This window comes from Anabrus simplex, chromosome 10 (genome assembly GCF_040414725.1).
Source record: "Anabrus simplex isolate iqAnaSimp1 chromosome 10, ASM4041472v1, whole genome shotgun sequence".
Taxonomy (NCBI): domain Eukaryota; kingdom Metazoa; phylum Arthropoda; class Insecta; order Orthoptera; family Tettigoniidae; genus Anabrus; species Anabrus simplex.
The window spans coordinates 30,487,211-30,502,261 of record NC_090274.1 but is presented as its reverse complement, the minus strand read 5'-3'; the positions used below and the strand labels follow the sequence as shown (position 1 = coordinate 30,502,261).

Sequence of the window (15,051 nt, the reverse complement as noted above, 5' to 3'; positions counted from 1 at the left end):
ATCAGCCCAGAGGCTGGTTGGATCCACAAATAGCACCACCAAAGGTTATGCAGTTATAGGGAAACCACAAAAACCAATGGCAGCGCCCAAATGAGGCGTACTAGGCAAGATGAGGAGTGAGGTAGTTTGCCATTGCTTTCCTCACTGGCCCACAATGTGCCACTGCAGCACGACTGACCCTATGAGCAACAACTTTCATAACACTCAGATGCACTAGTCATGCTCTGAATGTCATTACTCAGCACCACCCATACCCCAGCAACTTCCATATTGTCACAGCCATGGATGAGACTGGGACTTCAGTGGAAGCTACACTTTGCTCTGACCTGTGCCAAGAGACGGATATAAAAGTACTACATCTATCGAGAAATGGCAACGGGCGGATCATTTCACCTATCATTCATTAATCATTGCCCCAGAGGAGTGCGAAAGGCTTCGGCAGCCGGCACAATTCCTATCCTCGCCGCTAGATGGGGGCTGCTGTCCTGGTTAAGAAGGAAGCCATACTTTCCAGTGTCGACTCAGTTAAATGTAACACCAACACTTCTGACCACCCCAAAGTGCGATTTTTCAATTTATTTTTTTCATTTAAAATTGAACATTTCTCTTTAGAACAGTGCAAAAGTTTTGTTAATATCTCCAATACTTTTGGAGTTACGACCAAAAACGTGAAACCCTATCACCCATCCCAGTTAATTCTTCGATGTACCGCGAGTTTCTCTCGTCGGTTGGCTGGCAGGAGCTCCCAGCTTATCTGCCTCCCGTTGACTCATCACTGCCCGCTCCGTGGAATAGCAACAAGAACAGCACTTCGCTCACTGTATCCGTGCATTACATGGGATAACAATTAAAATTAAGAAAATAAGAACTATTAAAATAGAATTATCTTATACGGTTTCAATTTTAACATTTTAGTAGCTCGCCATGCTAAGCTCTTTGGAACTCCAGCAGCTTGTCCAAGTTGTCTTAGGGATTTTGTAGCCATATGTTCTAATCTTTCTGTGATTTTATTTACTCTTTCCTCATTAAGTACATGTTTTTGACACTTCGCTCATTATAATACCAATATAAATGGTCCGTTATTGCATATTACAAATTTTCCAGCTAACTCATTCCTGGTTGCTAGCGTTTCATCCCAGCATAAATATTAAAGTTTATTTTTTCCACCTGTTCAATATATAAAAAAGATAATGAATTAAATAAAATTATAGGGACATATTTTGCCCTTTAATTATCCAGGTTGAGATATTTGTTAAGGTTTGCCTGGTTGGCTTTTACATTACATGCAATGGTCAGTGCATACCGTGGAGATATTTTTTTTGAGGACGGGCCCCCTAGAGAGTGACGCTCTTTCTCGGGCCGGGAGGTGTAAAGAGAGTAGGTCGGTGTGATAGATGAGAAAGATGGGTAATGGGGCTACGTTGTTAGGAATGAGCTTGGCTGTGGAGATGAAAGAAAATGAGGATTTACACAGGAGTACAGAGAGGGAAGTTGCAAGAGGGGATAAGGTGATGTAGTGTAGAAGCTATGTGGGAAAGGACAGTTGTGAGTTGTCGTAGATGGTCTAGTATAGGTGGGGGGGAATGAGATATGAACAAAGGGGGTAAGTGGATGGACGTGTTGTGTACGGTGAAAAGGAGGATGATCGAGCCAGGTGTGACGACGAGATGTGGAATGGGGATTTCTACCGTGGGGAAGGGAACGAGAAGGTTCGACAGTATGGCGACGGCCGTAGAGGATGACACCATGGGAGACAAGGTGGTCAACTGCTGCTGCGCTGGTGAGCTGGAGACGGAGTAGATAGGTTGGGCCTAAAGATGCGAAGCGCCCTCCAGATGGGTATGGCATGACGACGAAGTTGATGATGAACTTCCGCTGGCGAGATGAGGGGGTCGACGCTACAAACGACGCAACTGAACAGTGCGACTGGAGTTGATGTCGATGACGTTGGGCAGTCGGCGGCTGCTGCAGGTGCGGTTGAAGATGGTGGTAACACTGTTGATTGCGGTAACAGAGGTTGAGGGGCTGTTGCTGGTGACACTGTGGATAGCGGCAACGAAGGTTGACTGGCTGCTGCTGATGCGGCTGAAGATGGTGGTGACATAGTTGATGCCAATACAGATGGGGTTGGCGTAGACAGTCGGTAGATGCGATGGGGGTCAGGGAGGATTGACGTTGGAAGAAAGGTTGACATAACAAGCGATGGATGGGACGATGTAGTAGTGGTGAGGGAATGGGAATAGTAGGTGTGATAACAGGACACTATGGTGGTGGTGACTGTGGTTGTAGGCATGATGGGGGAAGGTATTAGGGAGGCTAACGTCCAACGAGGAGTCGGCCTATATGCTTCGTTGGGTTGGCGGGAGCAGATAGTAAAGATGTGTAGCTACCCGGCCGATCAAAAATATCAGGAGAGTCTTCTGCGACGAGTTGTGTAGTCCACTTGAGAGACGTCGATGAAAGACCCGTGGAGGTCACTGCGTAGGCTGTTTGGAGCCACCAGCATTGCCAATGCCCTATGAGAAGCTTTGTCTCATTACCAAAAATTGATGCCCGCCTGGCCATCAGATGATATAGATGTTGATTCTCATAGAGAACCAGAAATATTTGTCCTGAATGAGTAAATTTATAATACCAATATAAATGGTCCGTTATTGGACATTATAAATTTTCCAGCTAACTCATTCCTGATTGCCAGGTTCCCTATGGGAATCAACATCTATATCAACTTCACTTGTTACTGAGTAAATAACCAGTCCCTCTCAATTTGTTTACGAGTTTATGCATGGTCTCTCTACAGAGTCCGCCAGAAAAATGTATACGCTCTTTGTTAGACGATATCGGGATATGGACATTGTCAACTGTTATCATTGTTTTTAAATGTTGTAGTAAGGTCTTTTGCTCAACAGATGTCTGTACTTGCATCACGATAGTGGGAAAACAAAATGGCTGGAGCACGCTTACCGTTCGAGCAACGAAAGTACATTCTGAAGTGGTTTATGCTTTATCAGGTTTGATAATGGCATTGAAGTGCAATTTAAGTTGAGGAGGGAGTTTGAAACAGAACCCCCAACATGCCTAACAAATGCATTACTGGGAAGTTTGAGACGCATGGAACGATTTGTGATATTCACAAAGGAAGATCGGGAAGAATGCGCACAGCTACCAGTCCTGCTTCGTCGGACCACATGTTGGAAAGTTTTGCTAATACTCCACAGAAATCTGCTACGCAATGTGTTCAGGAAGTGGGGATTAGCATACAAGTGTACGACGAATTTCCCAAAACAGCTAAGTGGAAAGTTTACATCCCACGATTACTGCATGCGCTTAATGAGTATGATCCCGATCGTCGAATGCAATTTTGCGAACGGTATCAGCAAATGGTAACCCAAGATGAACAAATTCTGACGAAGTTAGTGTGGTCTGATGAAGCCCAGTTTAAACTTAATGGAACAGTGAATCAACATAACTGTGTCTACTAGGCTTCGTAAAAACCGCATGTTCATGTGGACAATGCGGTCAATCTACCTGGGGTTAATGTCTGGCGTGGACTGTCATCGAGGACTTACTAGGACCCTTTTTCTTTGATGGTACTGTCACTGGAGCAGTGTACTTGGAAATGTTATGCACATTAATTTTAGCAGCTGTACGTGCGCTTTATGGAGCCGATGATGAAGTCTTCTAACAACAGGACGGGGTGCCACCACATTACCATGTAGCAGTACGAGCTTTCCTGCACGACAATCTGCCGGGACATTGGATTGGACGACGAGGGCCCATTGAGTTTCCCCCACGATCGTGAGATCTTACCCCTATGGACTTTTACTTGTGGGGAACTGTGAAAAATCAAGTCTATCGACGTACGTCACGCACCCTGGAGGCCCTTCGCCAGGAAATTACAGCGGCATGTGCAGAGATCCCCATTCAAACATTGACGGACGTAGTTGCAGCGACCGCTCGTCGTTCTGCTATGTGTCTAGCAGCCAACGGTGAACATTTTGAACATCTCATGTAACCATATGTTTAACTGAAGACAAAACTACATGTGTAATCAAAATTTAAATGTAAAAAAAAAAACACACAATAAATCGTTTTTGTTCCGTAAAGAGTGTATACATTTTTCTGGTGGACCTTGTATATGAGGGCGTTCACCCAGAAATTGTGTTACAATTATCGTACATAAATACCCTTTCCTCTACCGTGTACAGATGTGGAGGCATTATGAGAATTATACTCCAAAGAAACGCTTCATAACTTGAGAACAGTTGGAGCGACAGTGCAGGGGAATGTGCTGTCCCTGCGCTGCATAATGGGAAGTGATTACTCAATGGGAGGCACGTAAGCTGGGTGTGTCTGCTGGCCAACCAATGAGAGAAATTCACTGCTTATGGTTTGATTTAAGTGTTCCAATGTGGGCATAAAATATGTAAATAAAATAAACAAAACAAATGAGAAAAAATGTGCAAGAAATGTGCAAAAATTGTTGCCATAGTATCCAGACACATGTAGGGAGAACAGAGTTGTTTTGGAATGAAATAGGACTACGACAAGGAAGTGCTGTCACCACTGTTATTCAGAATGATTATGGACGAAATTGTGAAGGAGACAGAGGTAAAATATGGGGATGCGGAGCTGAATATTAATAAATCATAATGTTATTGACTTTACGTCCTACTAACTGCATTTACGGTTATGGAGAGGTCGAGATGCCAGAATTTTGTCCCACAGGAGTTGTTTAATGCGCTGGTAAATCTACCGACTTGTGGCTGACGTATTTATGCACCTCCAAATACCACCGGGCTGAGCTAGTAATCGAACTTGCCAAGTTGAAGTCGGAAAGCCAGTTCTACTGCCTGAGCTACTCAGCTCGGGGGACAGGAAGCTGTTTGCACATGATATTGCGGCCAACTCTACATCCTGAGTGAGATTATTGAAAAATGAAAATCAGTGTGGAAAAAAATAAGACAATGGTGATGACTAGAAGAGAAAGGGAAGCAAATTATAAAATAAAGGGACAAAAACCTTGAAATTGTGGAGAGCTTCATATACCTGGGAAGGAAACTAATGCAGGATGCAGGGTTGGACATGGAGATCTGTAAAGGGATTCAAGAGGGAAAATGCATTCTACCAGAGTGCGAGAAATTTGGTGTGGAGGAAGGAAGTACCAAGAGGTGATGTATAAAATAAAATATACCACTGTTCAATACTGACATATGCAGTGGAGACATGGACACTGAAAAAAAAGAAAAACAAAACAGGAGAATAAAATATAGGAATTAAATCTTTAAGAATTATGACAGGAAAGACAAAAAAGGACAGAGTAAGAAATTAGGACGTCAGGAAGGAAATCGTAGTGGAACAGCTTTTCGACAGAATGGAGAGAGATAAACTTTGATGGTTTGGACACGTTAAGAGGATGGAAGAGGGAAGGAGGTCAAAGTGGATGATGGAAACTCAAATAGGAGGAGGGAGGGAAAGAGGGAGACCCAGACTAATGTGGTTGAAAATGATCAAGAATAGTATAATTAGAAGAAACTTGGATTGGAACACAGTTAAGGAGGAACAATGGTGGCTGAATATAGGAGGATGGAAAGGTGCCATAAACATCCCACCCTGGCTCGAGCTGGACTAGGGAAATGGGTGACAACAATGATAATGATGATATTCTCTCACCTGCCCCAAAGTACATTCACACTGGCCAAGGAAGTCATGTTCATCAAGAATTGGGCTGGAAGAATCAATATCATAGACAGCAAATTTCAGCATCTGTTGTTCCTCAAACCAGTAGGTCAAGTGTATCTGCAAACAAGAGATGTAGGTAGTGATATAACTAAATCTTACGGTCTTAGTATGTGAAATGCAAAAACTTTTATACTTCAAACAAAATTCTCTATTTGATGCACATAACCTCAAGGAACTTCACTTTAAATAATTTGAACATTTCTCTACAATTAAGGGTGCGTCTACCAAGCGACCACCGGTATACCAAGTATCAACAGCCTCCTCGGAGGGTGGATGAGCAGGTAGAGCTCCAGGGCACCCTCTCGTCCTTGTTGTTCTGGATCTGTAACTGTGAATTGGATGTTAAGTCTCATTTCTACCAGTGCCAAAGTTTCGTCAGTCATCCAGTGTTGTCGCTTCACTACGGTGTTCATCTTTAGGACTTTGCTCACTGCATCTGTGATCCATTCTTCAATTCTCTTCCAAGCCATGTCACAGTTTCCCTCTTGGTCATGTGGTCCAGTGCTTCGGAGTGTTCCTTGGAAAGTAATTGGCCCAGGGGCCATTAACTTTTTGGAGTTGCACAGTCAAGTAGAGAACCTTTCTTGAACAGTGGTAAGAAGATGAAGTGGCACCACTGGTCTGGCCATTTTCCAGAAGTCCATATCTTCTAACATAACTTGTGGAGGATGTCGACACCTAGGTCACCCATGTTCTTTAGGATTTCAGCAGTGATTCCATCTTGGCCTGGTGCTTTCCGGTTCTGGAGCTTTTTTATTGCACGTTCCACTTCTTCTCTAAGGATCATTGGTTCAAAGTCATTGAGTGAACTTTGATAAAGTCTTATGTTTTCTAGAATTGATGAATTACTAGTAAAATGATGAAAGACTAACTGATGTACAATCTTGATTTGTTCGTACTGTTTTTAGTAAAGTATGTTCTATGATGAATAAACCAATTTTTTTAGACTTGAAGGTCTTATATGTAGTATATTAGACTTGTTTATACAGGGGGAACATTTTTCACATTAACTTGTTGAAAGTTGAAGTGAAGAATTTTGATTACATGTTACCCAGTGTGGTTCAATGAAACACAAAGAAAAACAACATTTAAATAGATTACTGTAGATTGTAATTTTTATTGAGGATATATATTTTATTATTGTTAGATATGTTTGTATAACTTTCATACATTGTGAGGCTGAAGATGTCCCCAAGAGGGATGAAACATGTCCCTCTAATTTTATTTTAAAGAATAAACTTTGAAGTATTTTAAAGATAGAACTTTTCCTTGATAAGAATCAAAAACTGTGATTAGGAATTGTATACCACCAATTCTCATACCCTGTCACCCAACTTCCTGATGATGAAAATGTGTCCCACTAGTGCAACTCGAACAAGCTAATCATGAAGCCAGACCTTAAAGATTTGATGCTTTAACTATCATCATCAGATAGCCTTCCCAAAAGGTGATGTTCAGAGGAAAAGAAATGTACCTTAGTTGCAAAATCAGGATTGAGGGTGTTGTAAATGGTCTCTGTGCGGCTGATCTCTTTCCAGTCCAAGTCTTGGAATGTCTTCAGATATGTCACACACATGGGGTCCGATTTGGAGAAAACATCTCTGTCCTCGAGGTTCCTGCAAAACACAGCCGTTGGAATTACAAAGGGTTCATATTGCTCACAGAACTACTACTTGGATAATCAATATTCTGTAGTACTTGAGAATATCCTTGCACTTTGAATGAGGTGTTGCTAGGGAATCTGCCACCTGGGCAACTGCCCTAAATGATTGATTGATTGACTGATTGATTGATTGATTGATTGATTGATTGATTGATTGAAATGACATCATATTTACTGTACCTGCATGATATGGTGAGTTCTACTTCAGTGGAGGGGAGTGTTGAGGACCCTGGAGTAAATGTGGCCATTCTGAAACAACAAAAGAACAGACTCACTAGTAGTTTAAGCACCCATCAGATTAGTGAAGGGAAATTCTTGAACATAGGGATTACTAGTAAAATGATGAAAGACTAACTGATGTACAATCTTGATTTGTTCGTACTGTTTTTAGTAAAGTATGTTCTATGATGAATAAACCATTTTTTTTAGACTTGAAGGTCTTATATGTAGTATATTAGACTTGTTTATACAGGGGGAACATTTTTCACATTAAATTGTTGAAAGTTGAAGTGAAGAATTTTTATTTCATAGTTGCTCATAGATAACCAATTTAGCTCATTGGGATGTGTTCTGCTGCGAATATTTAAATAATCTTTAATTATTGCAGCCAATGGCCATACATACAAAGAAATAAAGATTAATGAAACCTCATTGATACAGCTGTATCAAAATTTATCATTGTATACTGTTTTTTTGCATGATTTCTTTCACACTTTTGCTTGCATCGTTTGCACGCGCAGTCTGAACCTAGAACATGGAGTCCTACCATTTCACACATTTTATGATTAATAATTAATAATAATCGTACTGCCTCAGCTACCATGTGCAGACATTTGAATTAGACACCATCTGGCTGTCTGCTTGTCAATTTTGACGTTCCATTTTACTCTAGTCCTACCAGATGGCAGGCAGAGCAAAGCGGATCTCTCTTGGGCGAGGCTGAGATTTTTAAAATGAATTTTGTCGGGTAAACACCAAATGCGTCATCAAAGATCTTTTACATGCCAATACTGTACGACATGGAGTGTCGAATGGACTTTCTTCTGCCTTTCAAAAATCCAACTTCCTCTTCCGAGTTTGAACCCGCTATCTTGGGATCCAGAGGCCGACATTACTACTGATTCACAGAGGCAGCTACACTTCATGGTGAAATCTATGTACAGTGATCCTGGTAACTCCATTTGTATGAAGCTCCTGCAGTAGATCCTTAAAGCTCACTGTAGGTGGGAGGAGGAACTGGAGTCTAACCTTTACCACTAGAAACAACTCCGTCATAAGAACAAAGACCAGTCAGCATTGCACATATTTTGACGCATTCAAAACTCATTTAAGGAAGGGGAGACCCAACTGAATTTTTAAGCTAAAATTGAGGTGTTTGCTCTAGAAGCTACCCCATTCCTTGGGGCATATAGTGATATAATTTTTTTGTGTGGCCATTTTTAAATATCCTGCTGAGGTATTTAAAAATTCCTTCAAAAGGCCAAGCCCATTTCCTTGATGAATACCTTTGGAATTTCACAGTATTTCATAATTCCACTCTTGAATTTCTGACAATTCCTGGTGTACTGGTTTGTGTTGTCATCTGTGGACAGTTTCTGCAGTTATGTACACAGAAGAACACTAGAAATGGTCAAATTAACCCTTTCCCTGTTATAGATGACAAATCATATCAAGTAGAAAATGCCCATCGCACGTACCTTGTATTTTTGTTTATGTTTGCTGAGGAATATTTCAACATTCAAGGTTCAGCTTTGGTTCATTGTATTAGATTTACCAATAAGTGTTAACTGGAATTAGTAAATTAAAACTTGTATATGATATGGCTTACCACAGTGGAATATGCAAACAAATTTTAGTGAAAACTATTCTAATCTTTCAACATTCGAAGATCAATCATTACAGTTAGTGGTACGTATTTTTATATATTTTAATATTTTAATAAGTAAAGCAGAATGTTAACAACTGTTGAGCTGGACTGAGTGGCTCAGACGGTTGAGGCGCTGGCCTTCTGACCCCAACTTGGCAGGTTCGATCCTGACTCAGTCCGGTGGTATTTGAAGGTGCTCAAATATGACAGCCTCATGTCGGTAGACTTACTGGCATGTAAAAGAACTCCTGTGGGACTAAATTCCAGCACCTTGGTGTCTCCGAAAACCATAAAAGTAGTTAGTGGGACATAAAGCCAATACCATTATTATTAGTAAAAACTGTTGATGAGGAGAATTAAAGGGCCAAAGAAAGAGAAATATATGGTGCTGGGAAGTTCTGATTTAGCTGCTGTAATTTTGTACAAAATTAGTTTTTTTCTCAAAACTTTGTTTTTCAGTATTCAAAATGTTGCCTGATTGTCTTCAAATTTAGCATGCCTATACTACATTGGGTGGTGCATATAAGTTGGTATCCAGAGTCAAATATAAATATTTGAGAATTTCTAAAAAGAATGCAAAAGAGTGAGATAAAAAATACTCCAATAACATCAATAATATAATTTTTCAAATAATAATACCAATAATTATTCACATACCCATAAGAATTATCGCCATTTGCCTGATGTGAGGGGGGAAGCCACAAAAGGCCATCTTCAGGACTGCCGACGGTGGGGTTAGAGCCTGCTGTCTCTCAGATTCAACCTCACAGCTGCGCGACCCTAACCACATGGCCAACTCACCTGGTTGGAATAACTTACCAAAGGAGATGTTCAATAAATTTCTGAATGCTTTGCAATTTTTTAAGAAAAGACTAAGTTAACAACAGATAGGGAATCTGCCACCTGGGTGGCTGCGCTAAATGCAGATCATTGGTGATTGATTGATTGATTGATTGATTGATTGATTGATTGATTGATTGATTGATTGATTGAGTGGACACCAGTTACTTGCCTCCACAAAAAAGTTTCAAATTAAAAACTCAAAAAATGGTACTTAAGGGATGTTTTGAAATTAATCCAATTATTTTTATAAATCTGAAACTATGACACCAAAATGTCCCTAATGTTATAATATTCTTAATTTTGGCAACATAAACGAACTCTCAAAATATGGTGAATATCGGGTGAAAATTTCACGACTCAGTAGGATCCCCTCTTCAGGTGTTCAAGTTCCTGCAGTTGCCTTTTATGTACTCCCACATTAATTCCATGCCATATGTGGCTGTCAACAACACATTCACTTTGTACACTCTCATTGCTGTCTCTGATCACACATGTGGGATATGTTTAATGTCCTTGGTGGATCTCGTGGCTGCTACATTCTCTCTTTCTCACTCTCCGTCAGATGAATCAAGAAAGTTGATCCTGTTACCTGGATAATAATCCCTATGTACTGGTAGTAGTTATTGATTTTCAGTCTTTGTTCCTTACGTACCGGGCAAGTTGGCCGTGCGGTTAGGGGCGCACAGCTGTGAGTTGCATCCGGGAGATAGTCGGTTTGAACTGCAGTGTTGGCAGCCCTGAAGATAGATTTCCGTAGTTTCTAATTTTAACACCAGGCAAATGCTGGGGCTGTACTTAATTAAGGCCACAGCCACTTCCTTTCCGCTCCTAGCCCTATCCTATTCCATCGTTGCCAGAAGACCTATCTGTGTCGGTGGGACGTAAAACAAAATGTAAAAAAATTAAAATAAAAATAAAAAATAAAAAAGTTCCTTACATAGGATGAAATAGTCATCTGCTGTGATTATTGTCATCTGGACTACAAGTACAGAAATGTTTCTGGCTGGATTACGAAGCCTACAGTTAGACAAAAATGTTATCCCACTGATAGGCTTAGCATATGTGCAGAATCAGCCTAGACAGTTCTGGTTTTGCAATGGCGACATGGATATAGCCTGGGACTGAAACATTTCTGGGGTTTTGGGAATATGAATATGAAGGCATGAAATAAATAAATAAATAAATAAATAAATAAATAAATAAATAAATAAATAAATAAATAAATAAATAAATAAATAAATAAATAAATAAATAAATAAATAAATTAAAAAAAAAGAGCTGTTGACTGGAAAAGGGATATGGATTTACTTATCTGGGCTATAAATTATTCTACAGAGAGGAAGCTGACTTACTACCCAAAATTATGAAATATACAAAAACTTTGGGAGTTCTAATCAGTTTATGAAACCATGACCAATCATATGGAAGTGAAGCATGGATAATAAGGAAAACTGATGCTAATGAAATTAAATAAATATAATACACTATAAGAAATGAAACAGTATTGAAGGAACTCAATATAGAGTATACATGCTTATCAAGAAAGGTGGAAAAATCAAGTTTGAGAAATGGATACAAGAAGATTTCCAACCACCCATACAGGTGGGAAGCAGCTCTACAACAGATTAATAGCTGTAATATCCTCCACAAAGCTGGCAATAAGAACACTGAAGCAACGAGAAACCTCGAAATTAAAACTGCTCAATGCATGTCCATCTTTAACATCACCAAAAAATGCTGTTAAATTGCAGACAAATGATGGCTTGTTGGACACCATTGAAACTCAGAAGATCTCTCAGAGACCAGGAATATAAAAAATGGTGCCTAGTAAACCAGAAAGGCAAAGGTATATCAAGAGTTTACTCCAGCTCACCGGTGGATAAGGAAACAGAATGGACTCACAAGCACCGAGTGGAAAGATGCTCTCAAAATGAGAGCGAATGTAGTTCCTGTGTGCCATACCAGACAGATCCAAAGAACGGTAACCACTGCAGATGGCGCGGTGAGATTGAAACTTTGACACACGTCTTAGCGGCGAATGCCTACAGAACACCAGATACCATCATATCCAGTCTTCCTTGGCTGATACGCTACGTGGTAAAGGGTACCTAGTACACGAAGAGGTTCATGGTCTCGCAGTTGACGGTGGGACAAGACGAATCAACATGATCGCTTTCAAACCCGGGAGTAAAAATGTTTCATTCTCAACCCGAGTCAGATTTGAAGCACATGCACAACAGCCTGCTGAAGTCGATGAAGAAAAAAAGAAGATATATTCACCAACCTTGAGGACATGAGGTCATAGGGCTCATGATGGGTGCAAGGGGCACCATTCCTAAACTTCTGGTCACCTACTTACGATGCTTTGGTGTGCCGAATGAGACCATAGTGAGCTGGGGCATACAAGCATTGAAAGCCTCAATTTCAATCTTGAGGCATCACCTCTATGCTCCATCCACTTAATGAAATCAATTAAAGTATTTTATCTGCTACTTCTTTGTGACTAAGTATTGTTTGTTTCTTCTTCTTCTTCCTCCTCCACTTTTCCCCACATCTGTGGGGTCGCAGATGTGAACTGTGTCACACATGTGGATTTGGCCATGTTTTCCGGCCGGATGCTCTTCCTGACGCCAACCCTATATGGAGGGATGTAGTTACTATTGTGTGTTTTTGTGATGGTTGGTAGTGTAGTGTGTTGTCTGAATATGAAGAGGAAAGTGTTGGTACAAACACAAACACCCAGTCCCCGGGCCAGAAGAATTAATCAGACGCAATGAAATTCCCTGACCTAGGGTGGAAACAAACCTGGGACCCTCAGAACCGAAGGCCTCAATGCTGACCATTCAGCCGATGAGTTGGGACTAAGTATTGTTTTCTCTATATTATCAGTAGAATTATTGTTTTTTATTCTATATTGTAATTAGAAAAGGTACTAAATTTATATTGTATGATATTCTTTGTGGCTTGGCAACCTCAGTCATTTGAGGAGAATAAATATTATTATTAGCTCCATATGGCATTATCCAGTTCTAAACCGTTTCAGCAACTGAATTCCTCTTCGACCTCAGCCCAGTATTGATTAAGGTGTGCTGTGTACAATTGTGTCATTTGCGTTGTGTCAGTTCATGTAGTAGCATGTGTTTAGGATGGCTGATATACAGCTTGTTCACAGTTTAAGTTCCACATTATCAAAGAGGCTAGAGGAAATTAGTGATCTATTGAAGAGGCTAAAGGAAATTAGTAATTGTGCTGCAGGAAGAAAGTACAATGAGGATGAGGGTTGGAGTACATGACTGTAGGAAAAAGTAAAGCTTGTCTTGAACAAACCACTGGGCATTTTGTGGACAGAGAGCAAAGTATCCAGAAATCAAAAACAGGATACAGTATACGAATTATGTGACTGTAAAGAGGAAGTTTGGACATTCAGCTCGAGTGAAATGTCTTCCCACTCCCCTGTGGGTGGGGATGGTAGAATAACACCCACAGTATCCCCTGCCTGTTGTAAGAGGCAACTAAAAGGGGCCCCAGGGGCTCTTGACTTGGGAGCGTGGCTTGGCGACCATGGGGCCCTCAGCTGAGTCCAAGCATTGTTTCCACTTACTTGTGCCAGACTCCTCACTTTCATCTATCCTATCTGAGCTCCCTTGGTCAACTCTTGTTCTTTTCTGACTCCAACGGTATTAGAGCACTGGAGGCTTAGGGAGTCTTTCATTTTTTTGCCCTTTATGGCCCTTTTCTTTCTTTGGTCGATATCTTCATTTTTTGAAGTGTCGGATCCCTTCCCTTTTTTCTCTCTGATTAGTGTTATACAGAGGATGGTTGCCTAGTTCTACTTCCTCTTAAGACAATAATCACCACCACCGCAAGTGAAATGAGTTGCTTGGAAAGATAAGTTAAAAGCTAAATGTGGATGTCTCACATGTTTTTGAACAAAATAACTTATTTTACATAAGAAAACTATAACTGTCTCCCAGCTAATTATGCAGAAATGATTGTGAATTTCCACAGATTTGTTATTTGTTTGCAACATAAAAATTTGTATTTACACTCCAAATTGATAATGCAGACCAGACACCAGTATATTTTGAAAAGCTGCTGGACTATCCTAATGAAGATTATATGATGAGACGAGTTGCTTTATAATTATCTTTTTTTTTTTTGTACAGTAGTGTTTATAGTTTTCAATATAAATATTTAACAAAGCTACACAAACACAAGGAAAAAAATGTTCAAAATTTACCTTCTTAAAATTAGGGTGCGGGGACATGTATAATTGTTATAAGGAAATAATTTAATTGGAGTAATCACATTAATAAGGTTGTATATAAAGGTTACAGATCTCTTCACATGGTTAAGAGGGTATTTAAGGGTTGTAGTAAGGATGTAAAGGAGAGAGCATCTAAGTCTCTGGTGAGATCCCAGTTAGAGTATGGTTCCAGTGTATGGGACATACATCAGGATTACTTGATAAGAGAACTGAAAGAGATCCAAAGGAGAACAGTGTTATGTAAATGTTGCAAACTTTGGATTAACGATGTGAGCTGTTTGACTGAGTGGTATGTTATGAGCTGTCAGTGCGGATATGATGCAGAATGATATCAGTAGATGAATAAGCTTCAGTGGAGTTTGTAAAAGTAGAAAATGAAATGGTGTATGACTTTTAGTGCCGGGAATGTCCGAGGACATGTTCTGCTCGCCAGGTGCAGGTCTTTTGATTTGACACCCATGAGCGACCTGCGTGTCATGATGAGGATGAAATGATGATGAAGACGACACATACACCCAGCCTCCATGCCTGTAAAATTAACCAATAATGGTTAAAATTCCTGACCATGTCAAGAATTGAACCTGGGACCCCTGTGACCAAAGGCCAGCACGCTAACCATTTAACCATGGAGCTGGACTTAAAAGTAGGAAAGATCAAGTAAAGAAGGAT

At 40.3% G+C, this 15,051-nt stretch overlaps 1 protein-coding gene across 1 annotated transcript in view; it reads right to left on the bottom strand.

The window, feature by feature from the left end:
• LOC136882309 (copine-8) overlaps positions 1 to 15,051 on the bottom strand; it is a 90,772-nt gene that overhangs the window by 28,608 nt on the left and 47,113 nt on the right. Inside the window, exons 2-4 of the mRNA XM_067154883.2 lie at positions 7,586 to 7,654; positions 7,217 to 7,358; positions 5,674 to 5,799 (exon numbers count right to left, since the gene is read on the bottom strand). Of these exons, the coding sequence (XP_067010984.2) occupies positions 5,674 to 5,799; positions 7,217 to 7,358; positions 7,586 to 7,653 (336 nt within the window). The 5' untranslated portion in view covers position 7,654. The remainder of the gene's footprint in view (positions 1 to 5,673; positions 5,800 to 7,216; positions 7,359 to 7,585; positions 7,655 to 15,051) is intronic.